The sequence below is a fragment of the Apaloderma vittatum genome, unplaced genomic scaffold, assembly GCF_000703405.1.
Source record: "Apaloderma vittatum isolate BGI_N311 unplaced genomic scaffold, ASM70340v1 scaffold10097, whole genome shotgun sequence".
NCBI classification, from domain to species: Eukaryota; Metazoa; Chordata; class Aves; order Trogoniformes; family Trogonidae; genus Apaloderma; species Apaloderma vittatum.
Window position 1 is genome coordinate 11,918 of NW_009727816.1, and position 13,429 is coordinate 25,346.

Consider the following 13,429-nt stretch of genomic DNA (forward strand, 5'->3'; position numbering starts at 1 on the left):
CCTTTTAATTTAAAAATATATGAAGTTGTAAAATGAATGTTAAGGTATAGATCTGTGCAGTTAAGGAACCCAGACAAACTTAAGTAGTGTCCTAGGGTACCATCATATCATAGTTGTTCTTTTCCTCCCCTGAATCATTTGGTATGCTGAGAGTATGCAGGCTAGACAGAAATCTAAGCTGCTACAATTAGATGTTCACTTACTGCAAATGCAGCATAAACCAGAGTGACTTGCCTAATGATTGTTATAAGCTGTCATGTTTTAGTTTTGTATTGGGAAAGGAGTATGAGTTCTCTCATGGTTTGTTACTGTAGCTGGACTAATGAGTAAAAACTTGGATGTTTGGACTTCTCTTCTTGCTGGTTAGGCAGGCTATCGTTATTCCAGCTGAAGATTGTCAGAATACAGAAATGAAATAAAGAAACTGAATTCAAAGGAAACATTTCCTCTTACGGCCTATTCAATAAAGAGTTATTTTGTTGTGAAATGCCACATCTTACCCTGGCTTACTCATGTCAGGATATATGCGTAAGCAGAAACGTACAGAATAATCACCATCAGTTTTTGATAGGTTTAGAGTATCTCCAAGTGTAACTAAAATAATATGTAAATAAAATTAGTTGGGTTTTTAAAAAAATAAAAAACTGAAACCAAAACAAGTGGAATTTAACAAAAGTACTGCTTCAAATAAAATTAACTTTCTGCTGACATGTGTTCACTAAAGGAAGACTAAAGATGCGCCTCAGCATATTGGTTTTATGAGGGTCAATGTACAACAAGAAGGATATCTTGTGACCTTTTTCCAAGCTCAGCCCTTAGGTATCTCATTTCAGCTCTTGTTTTCTCTGAGAAAAATTATGTTATGCAGTTCATTTTGAAAGTTTTTTGAGGTAACTTACACTCCCACATTTTTGTTCAACATGTACAGTGCTATATTGCTTTAATGGAAAGGCTGTGAAGATACTTTCTTCCAAAATGGGATCAACTGCAAGCTGCACAGAAAATGAGCAACAATTTCTTTGTCATCTTTTTGTAGTTGTTTTGTAATTAATTTTTTCTAGTATATAACTGAGTTCCCTAATCCTCATCCTGGTTGCATGCTGGCACATTTCTGTAGCCGGTTTAAAATTTTCAGACGGAACTGGTGTGTCTTGTGTCATCTCTCTTGTAACCACTTTGATTTATTCCTTCTCCACCCAAGAAACCTCTGGAGTGACCAAGTCTTGAGTGAACAGGGTCTTTTATCCTCTGCCTAATTTACAATGGCCTCAAATCAACACCTGTGTTACCAGAAGGTGTAGTATAAGAATTATACTTCAGCTGTGCTGGTTTTGAAGAAGCAGGGGCCAGTGTCACATCAGGGGACAGGGAAGGCCTTGGTCCCTGCTTATGGCAGGAATGAACTGTGCCATTGCTTAGAAGATGTGAGGAAAGGGAAACAAATCAAATAGGTTTTGGCAATGATCCCAAACAGTTCGAGAAGGAGAATTAACCACATTAATCATTAATGATAGCAAAGCTCATTCAGCTTGAAAAGTACTTTCTGTAAGTGCTGGCATTAAAAATGTATGCATTTTCATTTTTATCCACGTTCGGCATCTGCAAATGGAGGGGAAAGTCAAGAGCTAGCAGTGTCATTATAGCAACACTAATACCTGACTGCAGCTGAAATGACAGTTTGCCAAGCTGCACAACCTAGGGTCTGGTTCTTGCAGAGCTTAGCCTGCTGTGGTTGCTGCTAGGGGTTCTCCTGAACTGCTCCACCACCTGCCCTGCAGAGCTCTAAGTGAAGGCTTAGAAACCTTCTGCAAGTCAAGCACCTACTAAGTGAACAGTTGTCTTCATTAAGTCCTTACTGAAAAAGACAAAGATGTAGACTGTAATCTGTCACAGGTGGATTTCTTACACATGTAAAATTTTCAGAGCTATCAGTTATCCAGTCTGTCGAGGTGGTGGCCTGTTGCTCTGCTTACCACAGCAATAGAAACTTTGTGGATGGGAAATAATGTTTTTTTCTGTGAGAGGGAAAAATCTAGAAAAAAATACTGATTGAAAGAATAGAAACAGAAGCGGCTGAATGAGTACATTCAAAGACTGGACCCTAGGAGCTACAAGCAAAGGGTTAGGCTGGAGATGTGCTGTTTGATGGTGTGGTTGGAAGGAAGAAGCAGAGTTGTGCTCTGACCTGCAGTGAGGCACAGTGGACCCAGCAAGGGCCTTTGCCTTCCCAGCCTGGTGGTGAGTTGATGGCTGCTTAACTTCTGCAAGCTCTGTATGGAAACAGTGATTAAAGTCCCTGCTTTGCCAGCTTGTGTAATCCTTCTCACCTCCCACCTACCTGTATGCTGAGCTTGTTTTGTGTCTTCTTTTCACTCTGCTGTTGGTCTAGCCTCACTCTTTATTCACATATCTGGTAACAGAGTTAGGATCTTGCTTTCTGTAATTGTTTCCAGTTTACCACTGCCAGCTGAGCTCACAAGCAGGGTCAGAACAGCACAGGGAGACCCCTCCACTGGAAAGCAGACCCTCACTTTCTCTTTCTGTAGAAGTTGGGTGGTATCTGCAGGGAGAAGGAGGTACATCTCTTTCCATCACTCGCCTCCCCAGCAGAAACCTATGCAGCAGCTCTCATCTTTATGTGGGAAGTGTGGAGGTAAAGGGCAGTGGTTGCTCTTCAGGAATAAGGTTTGGTCTTAATTCACCCTTAATCAACCTTTCTTCTCTGTTTTTTTAGATGACTGTGCTGCGCCCTACTGTATTAGATGTTGGATTTTCAGTTATGACTTGGGTAAAATACTGTGGTTGCTAGGGGAAAAAAGTATTAGTATTACGAATATTTATTATTCAGTCCCCATGGAAACTAGTTCTTGTGGGAGCCCTAATTCTCACATTTTTTTCTTCCTATGGAAAAGATAGATCTTTAACCATGAAATTCACATAGTTATTTTGTAGAAATGCAAGACACACCACTCCCTTTTGCTTCTTGGTATGCTTGACAGATGTCTGCTTATGGGTAGTTACTGCTTACTAAGCTGTGTTGTGGTCTCCCATCACATAAAGATTTTTGAGGTGTGGTTAATCTAATTTTATTATTTTTCCCCTCCTAGTTCTGTGTTTAATTTTTCTTTTTCCTCATTATTTTAATTTGATGTGTATTTTAAATTGAGGAAGAGTTATTTGATGGGGAGATTAATTTGCTGTTTTCTGTTTAAAGGTATAACCATGGCAAAAGCAGTGGCTGTAAAAGGGACACAGTAGTATCTGCTTTTTCAACAAAGTTTGAGTTCTTCAGATTTTCGGAGGAAAGCTGTTAAAATACTGAGTAGTTTATTCTTGGTGGGATAGTTAACTCAGTCTTTGGCTCTTTTACAGTGCCTAAAACAATACGTGGAACTTCTTATCAAAGAAGGTCTAGAAACAGCAATCAGCTGTCCTGATGCTGCCTGCCCTAGGCGAGGTCATCTGCAAGAAAATGAGGTATAGCTTTGATGCAAATAAGGATTTTTTTCCTTTTTTTTGCAGAATGTCTAAATGTGTCTTGCTCTGTATGTTACAGCTGCTATTGTTGCCAACATACTTTTTTCATAGTTCTCTGAAGGTCAAATATTTTATCTCCATTTGTTGAAAATGCCTTAGATCATTGCTGTTCCTAATTGGAAACTTGTCTTTTCCTTTTCCTTCCTTCAACAGATTGAGTGCATGGTTGCATCAGAAATCATGCAAAGGTATAAGAAGCTACAGTTTGAAAGAGGTAACACATGTAACACTACTCATTGCAAGGCTGTGGGAATGCTATCGCTCCAGAACCATCCCATAAATCAGAATCTGGCTCTGCACTTCCTTATGCAATAGCATTGTATATTAATTGTTTGGTCATCACAAAATGAAACCACCACCCCTCCCTCCCCCCAAAAAAACCAACAGAAAACCCCAAACAACTCAAAAATAGAAAACATGGTTTCTGTTCTTGTCTGCATTATTCTCAGAATTGCAACACCCTTGGAATAAACTAAGGAAAAAAAATTGCTATGTATTGCTCTATAACTAAGGGAGAGAGTGACTTTTATTTTGAGTTTTGCTGTTCGAGATAGCTACCAGTACTCTAGGGCCTGGGGAGGGAGACTGACCCCTTTTACGGAGCCACTGTTATCTCCTTTGATGGCATGTGGTGCAGAATTACTAGGTAGTTCTCTGTGTAATAATAACATGAACCTTGCTAATTTTGGTAAGGATATAAGCTGACTGGGTGCCTTTGGAGATGTGGAACTGTGTGGCCATAGAGAATTTAAAGAAAGGTTTTGCTAAGGGCAGGACTCAGCCTAGAAACCACTGAAGTCATTGGCAGTTTTTTATTTTCTTTAGTGGGCTTTGAAACATAAAATGACTTACCAGTAACCAGCCTTCAGGAAAGAGATCGAACTGTACAACTGTCATACACTGTTGTTAAATATGTGGTTACATTAGGGCAGGGACCAACTTGAAATAGAGTCCTACTGAGCAAGACACTGTAAAAACATTTTCTGATGTGTTATACCTGCATTAGTATATGCTTTATTTAAGTACAACCAAAGAAAAATATGTCTCATTCTCAGAACAAGTTTAGTTCAGTGAATGAAAATGGGCAATTAATTCAAACATGGGAAATTCACTTTAATTTCGTGCCTGTTTGCAAAGCAGACCAAATTTATGTCTAAGTGGGTAGCGTAAATTGAAAGGCTTCTTTTGAAAACGTGTGCCTTCAAATGCCCTGCTGGTAAACCTCAGCTGGAATACAATGTCTTGTAACTGCCTTTGAATTTTCTTCTTTTATGTCTCTTTGCAGAAGTGCTTTTGGACCCATGTCGGACTTGGTGTCCATCCTCGTCTTGCCAGGCAGTTTGCCAGCTCCAGGAATCAAGCCCACAGGACCCCCAGCTGGTCCAGTGCAAAGCATGCGACATTGAGTTCTGCTCGGCTTGCAAATCTAATTGGCATCCAGGTCAAGGCTGTCAAGAGAACATGCCAACCTCTTTTCTTCCAGGAGAAACAAGGTAAAGTATTGCAAAAGATCAAGTATTTAGAAACAAAACGATCTTTGAACAAACTTGAGTATGAATAGTAAGGAGGCATTTTCCTGATCCTGTTTTAAAGCTGTTTCCTTAGTCATTCCTTCCCTCCTAATGTTGCATTCCAAAACTGGATAGCTCTTGGCAGCCTCTCTCCTTGCCATCATTCCTGGAAAAGCACAAAGGAGCTGCCTGAGCCTCTATCAGCAGCCCATTTGCCCCAGTGGGAAAAACATGATATCCACGCAGCTCCTGAGCTTCCCTTCAGTAAAGATCTTGTTGCTGCTGCTATTCAGGACAGCATGAGGGCTGGTAATGTCATGCCAGAGAGTGATTTTTGGGATACCATGTCAGTCATCCTAACTCCTGCACATTTGGCCAACGATGTTAAAGTTCTGTTTCAAGCTGTTTCCAGTGGCATACTGCATACAGTGAATAAGAAAGTCTGTTGTGTTCCACCTAATGTCTGGGCTTTTTCAAAGATTGTATAGAAATTCAAGGAATCACTAAAGCCCTGGCCAGCCTTGGACTTAGCTATTCAGAATTTGTTTTCTTTCAAGCTGTGCTGTAACAGATGACTAGCTAGGATTCTGTTACGATAAGTTCCTGGTCAAATATAGTAAATTTTACACGTGCTTTCTGTGTGTCCTTGACCAGAACTGAAGCTCACTGAACTTCATGGCAAGATAAAAAACTTTATCTGTTTTCCTTAGTTTTTTGATTGCTTTAGGTTTTATTGCATGTTTAGTTTTTTACTCCATTGAGGTTTGGTTTTTTACTGTTTTGGAGCATAATCTGTCAGTAACAGTTTGGCTAGCATTTGGAGTTTCATATACAGTTTATGGATTCAAAGCATTTTTCTGTACAACTGCCCCTAGTGTGGCTAATGAGTGTATGTCCTTTTATCCTGTCATTGGGTAAATCAATCAAAGGTCAGTCCTGTTTTCCAGCTAGCTGTTGAATCCCCATCAAGTCATTCTTTTATCTCCCACTGGAAGTGACTACAAGAAGTGTCATTTGTTAAGGTACATTTTAGTTGTTAGCGTGCATAAAATCTTCATGTGGTAGAAAGCTACTCCAGGGAAATGAATGTTCTTCCAGTGTTTCTACATTCCTCTGTGTTGTGCCCACTATATGAGGGGATATCATATGGTTTTGCACAGTCATGCAAGAGAAGAATAGGCAGAGCAGTCTCTTAACTCATGGTGACTCGTTAAGTCAGTGTTAGAGACAAGTTCAGCTCTAAAAGAACAGCATGCCCCTAAAACCTCATGGTTCCTAGTTTGGAGGGAACTTCCTAGGGAGGATCCTCAAGGAGGGCAGAGACAAGCTGCTCCCTGGTGCCCCAGTCCGAATGAATGTGGTCTGAGCTTGTGCCATCAAGAGATTGCTTCCTCCTCTTTTCTGAGAAAGAAGTTGGCAGGAGAAAGGAAAATACTCTAGACCTACAAAGCATTTAGCTGTAAACCAGCTACTGCTCATCTGATATATTCCAAAAGAAAACTGTATGATATCTATTAATGTCACTAGATGTGGAAGAGGAAATGTCCTGACTCTTAGTAGGAACTATAGTCATTAAACACTTTTCTCTAGAGATATGTTTAAAAAATTGGTTATATCCAAAATATCTGAATAACAAAATCCAACTGAACACCTGGATCTTGAGTAATTACTCGTATTTACTTTCACATGAAAACGTAGGCTCGCCTTCTTAGCACAGTTCTTGGACATTTTTCTCTAAACTGACATGGCCACACGTCTTACTAATTTCTCATTCTCTCCCACAGTTCAGGTTTTAAAATAGAAGATGATGATGCTCCAATCAAACGTTGTCCAAAGTGTAAAGTTTACATTGAACGAGATGAAGGCTGTGCCCAAATGATGTGTAAGAACTGCAAACATGCCTTTTGCTGGTACTGTCTGGAATCTCTTGATGTGAGTACATGCCATGCACTCTGGTTCCTCAGAAGCTTAGAATTTCACCGCTTTGCCATCCAGCTCTCCTGTTAATCCATTAGATAGTAGGTCACTAGCTTCTGCCCCACCAGAGCTTACACTGGTAATTTGATAGGATTTGTGTGCCTGTTTTATGTGTCAGACTGACATGTTCGTAGCATTTTGCCTATGTGAGTAGTAAATAATTATTAAAAAGTAAAATTTTATGAAAATATTCTTTTTGCAATCTTCACATGGGAACTAACATTAGAGAGGTGTGGTGTATTGTTTCTTTTTTTTTTAAATAATACTTCACTTTTTGTTGAATTCTCAATGTTCCCCTTCTTGAAGGAATTGAAAGATGAGAATAACAATGTTCTCAGTCTGTGGAAGCTTAAAAGACAAACTCTAGATTGGGTGCGTCACCGTGCAGGAAACAAGCAGTCAGATTTGTTTACTGTTCATTGTATTCTGTGGGACAAGAAATAGATCTGACATATGAGAGAGAATAGAATGTTCTAACATCAGGACTTTGTCAGTGTATAAGATGCTGCTGCCATATGTTTATGTTATTTCAAAATAATAATAGAATCTTAAAATCATTTAGGTTGGAAAAGATCTTTAAGGCGATTGAGTCCAAACAATAACCTAGCAATCCCAGGTCCACCACTAAACCGTGTCACTAAGCACCACATCCACATATCTTTTAAATACCTCCAGGGATGGAAACTCAACCTTTTCCCTGGACGACCTCTTCCAATGCTTGACAACCCTTTTCGTGAAGAAATTGTTCCTACTGTCTAATCTAAATCTCCCCTGGCACAACTTGAAGCCATTTCCTCTTGCCCTACCACTTGTTAATAGGAGAGGAGATCATAGAATCACAGAACATTAGGGGTTGGAAGGGACCTCTACAGATCATCTAGCCCAACCCTCCTGCCAGAGCAGGATCCCCTAGGGCAGCCACACAGTAATGTGTCCAGGCGGGTTTTGAAAATCTCCAGAGAAGGAGACTCCACAACCTCTCTGGGCAGCCTGTGCCAGTGCTCTGTCACCCTCACAGTAAAGAAATTCCTCCTCAAGTTGAGGCAGAACTTCCTGTGTTCTAGCTTACACCCATTATTTCTTATCCTATTTCTGGACACTACTGTGAAGAGACTGACACCTTCCTCTTGACCCCCACTCCTCAGGTATTTATATACAGTAATAAGATCCCCTCTCAGCCTTCTCTTTTCAAGACTAAACAGCCCCAGTTCTCTCAATCTCTCTTCATAGGACAGATGTTCAAGTCCCGTAATCATCCTCGTAGCTCTCCGTTGGACTCTCTCCAGTAGGTCCCTGTCTCTCTTGAATTGGGGAGCCCAAAACTGGACACAGTATTCCAGGTGTGGTCTCACCAGGGCAGAGTAGAGGGGCAGGAGAACCTCCCTAGACCTGCTGGACACACTTTTCTTAATGCACCCACCTTGCTAGAACCTCCTTTCACAGTTGTAGAGAATGATAAGGTCTTCTTTTTCTCCCAACTAAACAACCCCAATTCCTTCAGCCACTCCTCATAAGACTTACGCTCTAGATTCTTCACCAGCTTCTTTGGACATTCTCCAGCACCTCAGATGTCCTTCTTGTCCCTCACTATTACTCAAGCAATATTTTGGTAAAGATATTAAACAGAAATGGCCCCAGTACTGAGCCCTTGGAAGTATCACTTGTGACCAGCCACCAAATGAATTTAATTAATTTGCCATCACTCTCAGTCTATTATCATACCCAAGGATCAGAGCATGTACAATATGCAACATCTGTTTCCATGTCATCTGTTTTAAATATATGGCATCATTAACAATAGCAAAGGAAAGGTTTAGGTTCTCGAAGCTACTATGACTGTTCAAATCCTGTATTTGTGCCATTTGAATGTTTTACTAACAATCTTTAAGTCACAAGCTTCTCATGCGCTCAGTTAAAAAAGCAGTAATAGGCCTGCTATCTTGGCTGATCTGCAAAAGGTTGGCAGGACAGATTAGGAAATAATTTCTCAGAAGGGTGTATTGTCCTTTTATTCTTCAACTAGTAAAAGCAACTAACTTTAGATTGGCAGTAAGAGTGTTCCTCTTCCTTTGCTCTTTCTGTGAGTGTATAAAATACATGCAATGAGCAGCTTATCTTCTTGGATCCTCTTGATATACTCCATACTAGCATTTAAATATGCAGCTTGAGAGCCTCTGGGAGAAGAATTCACTTTAGATATACAACACTTGCTAAACAATCCTGTTTGTGAAGACACTTAACTGTAAACAAAGCACTTTGGAAAGATTGGACCTGGTCGTGTTCACTTCACTGAGCTGTTATCTTCCTGCACAATTCCAGAAAATAGTATTTTATAACTTGAAGAACACTTTATACTTCTGTTTATAACCTACCTTTTCATTTAAATTTTTTTAGGATGATTTTCTCCTTATACATTACGACAAAGGACCGTGTCGAAACAAGCTGGGACATTCCAGGGCATCTGTTATCTGGCACAGAACACAGGTAAAGCTCAGATCTTTAATAGCTCTGTACAGGTCTACTGCTGTCATAGTGCCTTCCTTTGCTTTACTCATTTTAACACCTCAGGGTAAAATTCTGCACCAGACGGTAACTGATATTCAAAGAAGATTTAAAGAGGGCAGTAGTTTGAAGAGTTAAAGTTAGCTCTCCCAGAGAGGCAGAAAGCCACTGAGAACTGGGAAGGGTAGATTTGCAGAGCCAGTTAAGTGCCAGTCCGGAGATGTTCTCATTAAACCTGAAGATGAACTAGGTTGCCACCATCTGTATTATTGACAGGGAATCTCATAGTTTAAGGGATCTTTAGCTCCAGATCCAGAACTGGAAAGGAGTTAGCCTGAGTATGCTCAGTATCTTGCTATGGACTCGAGTTGACTCGTTTATGTAGGCTGGATAGAAGGTAACCCTGTGAGCTTATCAGTAGTTTCAAACACAGATTCAAATTGACAATTACAAAGAGCGTAGAGATACCTGTTGTAGTCTAGCTCCAGTCTTGGACGTGTGGACCTAGCGTGGATGCTGGTAATGAAAGAACTCTCAGCACTACCTCAGTGCATATGATATAAATGCCAGTGTGGAACTTGGTCCAGTCTACTGCCTTTACAGTCACTTCAGAGATACAGGGACATCTGGGTATCTGAGTCATCTCTTCCTGAATTAACTGTGTCGGTAAAAAGCTACTTTAGCTTGAAATGAAGTGCTTTTCTTGAAGTCAGATGACTTTCCATTTGAACATAAACCTCAAGTCTGTAGAACAAATTCTAAGTCTGGGCAAACAGCTAAAGTGAAATAAAAGAAGATCTGCACCCCTCTCCTTCTTCATACTTCCCTGGGTGCTTGAGCTATGGACTAGGTTTTGCTTTTTGCTTGGCCTAGCCAATAGTATCTCAGGAAGTGTGGGAACATAAGCTTTTTTGATACACCTATAATAAGAGGTGATTAACCTGATATTTGCAGTCTGTTCCAAGCCACGGAAGTTAGTGCAGATAGGTTTGATAGACAGTATATTTGATGTTCTGGTTGTTGTTGAGGAAAATAAAAAAGTGATAATTCTTTACCAATCAGGATATAATTCAGTTAAACCCACTAAAGCAAAATCAACATTGCAATCATTTCCTTCTGTTACATTTCTTTGAGTATTTACCCAAGGCAAATTGAGGTGAGCCTTTGGTTTATTGTTTGTGTGTCCTGGTTTGAGCAACATCTCTAACTCTAGATATTGTGGATTTAAAAAAAGTAATATTTGTTTTGGCCAGAGGGAATGGCTTTATGCTGAGTAGGGCAGCAACTTACCAGAAGCAACAGAGGCAAGCAGAAAATGAGTAACTAATACTCAGCAGGCAGTTTTGTTTAAAAAACAAAGACACAAACAAAAAAAACACGCACAAAATAAATAAACAAAGAAAAAAACGCAGCAAACAAAATTAAAAAATTTTTTTTTGATGGGTATTAAAGATGAAAGGGAGGTGTAAATAGATACCTCATAAAAATTACCAGTAGTTGATCTGGTCCACTGAGTTGCTGACTTCTAGCTTGACACTCTGTGACCAGTGCGCTCTTAAGCCTGGCCTGCAAAGAGCGAGACAAGGGCGTGCTACTGCTGCCGCTCACAGCTTTTAAAGGAGATGAGAATTTAGCTTTGATTTATGTCTGTAGTAAATAAATGCAAAGGCTAGTAAGTGGGAGTTGCATCAGATTGTCAGCATCTCCGATAAAAGAATGAGTAATGAAGCAAGAAATAAAATTGTTAGGGCAAGAAGGTTTGAGCTCCTTATTCCCGGACAGCAAAAAAGCCAAGATTGAAAGAATTCGGTGTAGTAGGAGGCAGCCCGAAGGCGGTGACTGCTGTCCCACAGCGCCATCTCCCGCAGCCAGCCCCACTCTGAAAACTCCTGCATCCTGGAATTGCAGAAACAAATACATTGCCATCAGAAGAAGAAATTGTCCGTACTAGTAAATCTTCCCGTCTATACCATGGCTAATTAAATATTTGCCAGCTAATTGAAGCAGCATATTGAGCACTGGCTAGAAGAATTCTCAATGAATACTGCACTCTAATTTCTTTTTCCCTTCTGCTGTGAGGTTTTGTGAACGGATTAGCATTCTGCTTCTGCCTTCATTATTCAAAATTATTCACAGACTCTCTCATGTGAATAAATGTAAATTATTTTCTCAAATAATTTGCGGGCATATTGTTGCAACATTACTCTTACAGTTGCCTGTGGCAAATGGGAGATTTCCTCAGGCGATGAAACTCAATTTGAATGTTTTTTTAAATAATTTTCCAAATCTGAACTGTGTAGAAGCTAATAGAATTTGGCACACTGACAGGATTGTGTGGGTTTGTGGTCTTCTGCCCAAGGCTTTTAAATAGAGCTAGGTCATGTCCCCTGAGGCAGCAAGATGAACTCAGGTCTGACTGCAAAAAGCCGTTGCATATGCAAAGTCTTCCTGTAGTCCATAGTGTTTGTAACCTGTCACTGAGATTACCAAGTTTGTTTTCCTGCTGGTGGAAAATTTGTGGGAATCTTCCAAGATTATCTATGAGAAACACCAAAACCTTGATTGAATCTTTTTAGAGTTTTCTTCAGCAAAAAGAGGAGAACCTGAAAATGAAAGCCTCTCACTTTCTCATAGGCTTGATCCTGATATTTAATGTTTAGATTTGATCAAGAAAAATGTACCTAGTCAGTTGCTTTGGTGGTAGTTTGACATATAGCGAGACTTAAGACAAATAACCATCCAATACCACTTTGTGTGATCGGGCTGAGTTGTGTGGCATGCTTCCGACTGGAACAACGAACGCGAACGTTCCCTCTCTGATTTCACTTGCATTTACTGGCAGGAGCTGACTGTGGCATACACTTGGCAGGATGTCCTGTCTCTAGGAAGGTCAAAGGCATTTGCTGAGATCTTTTTCAGGGACATTGATGATGTCCTGGCATCAAGAGAATCTAGACAATTGCTATACCTAACAGAGTGCTATTGCTGTCTCTTGCAGGTGGTAGGAATTTTTGCAGGATTTGGTCTTCTACTTTTGGTGGCCTCCCCTTTCCTTCTACTTGCTACACCATTTGTTCTGTGCTGCAAGTGCAAATGTAATAAAGGCGATGATGACCCTCTACCCACCTAAACTGAGAGGATTGGACTCATCACAACATGCATTTTGATTTTATCGTTGCTGTCGATGTTTCCCCATTGCTGTAGCCTTACTTGCCCCATTCTGCTTTTCATTGACACACAGTCTTGGTTCCAGGAACTGTTACTACTGGTGCATAGATAATTGATAATAGAAAAGGAGGGTAATGGGAGGCAAGTTTGGTGCTAAAAGGGAAACTGTGGACCTGGGTAGCTATGTGCAATGAAGAGGTGATACTGCTAAAAATAATGCAAAAAGTTTCTGCTGCCCTGCTGTTGGACTGGGAGCTGTACTGAATGACATCAGCAAAACAAGCTGAAAATGCATACAAATCTCAAACTTCTGCATATCTGTTTGCTTCCAAATTTGGTGTCTTATCCCTGTATATATTCAAGTTGACTATCATTTAAATCAGATGGTCAACTTGATGTGACTTTACCATGTTTATTACACCTCTGTTTTTGTTAAAGCCATCACAATGTCCTTTTTAGTACTCATTTTTCCAAGTATAACAAAATCAATAAGGTGCATATAGGCCATCCTATGCCTTTCTTGAGGGGTGGGTTAGAGAGACAAAGTTGGTCCTGTTGCCTTCCAGGAATTTTTTGAAGTCTTACATGAAATTTGTTTGGTTGAAAGCTACATTTTAAAAATGAATTGATGAAGATGTAAGGTTGAGTGGTGACACAAGCCTACTATCTAATCAAGGTTCTTTTAAAAATGCATTTATGGGATTGATTACTGCTGGACCACTAGTGTTTTTCTG

At 40.1% G+C, this 13,429-nt stretch overlaps 1 protein-coding gene across 1 annotated transcript; it reads left to right on the forward strand.

Moving 5' to 3' along the window:
- Positions 1–2,734: 2,734 nt before the first annotated feature.
- On the forward strand, positions 2,735–12,657 carry RNF144A (ring finger protein 144A; the record flags this gene model as incomplete). Its single annotated transcript, XM_009873822.1, has 7 exons — positions 2,735–2,788; positions 3,373–3,477; positions 3,691–3,751; positions 4,823–5,030; positions 6,833–6,980; positions 9,420–9,509; positions 12,526–12,657. Coding segments are annotated over 7 exons (798 nt in total), but the record flags the coding sequence as incomplete, so codon positions are not given.
- Positions 12,658–13,429: the final 772 nt, after the last annotated feature.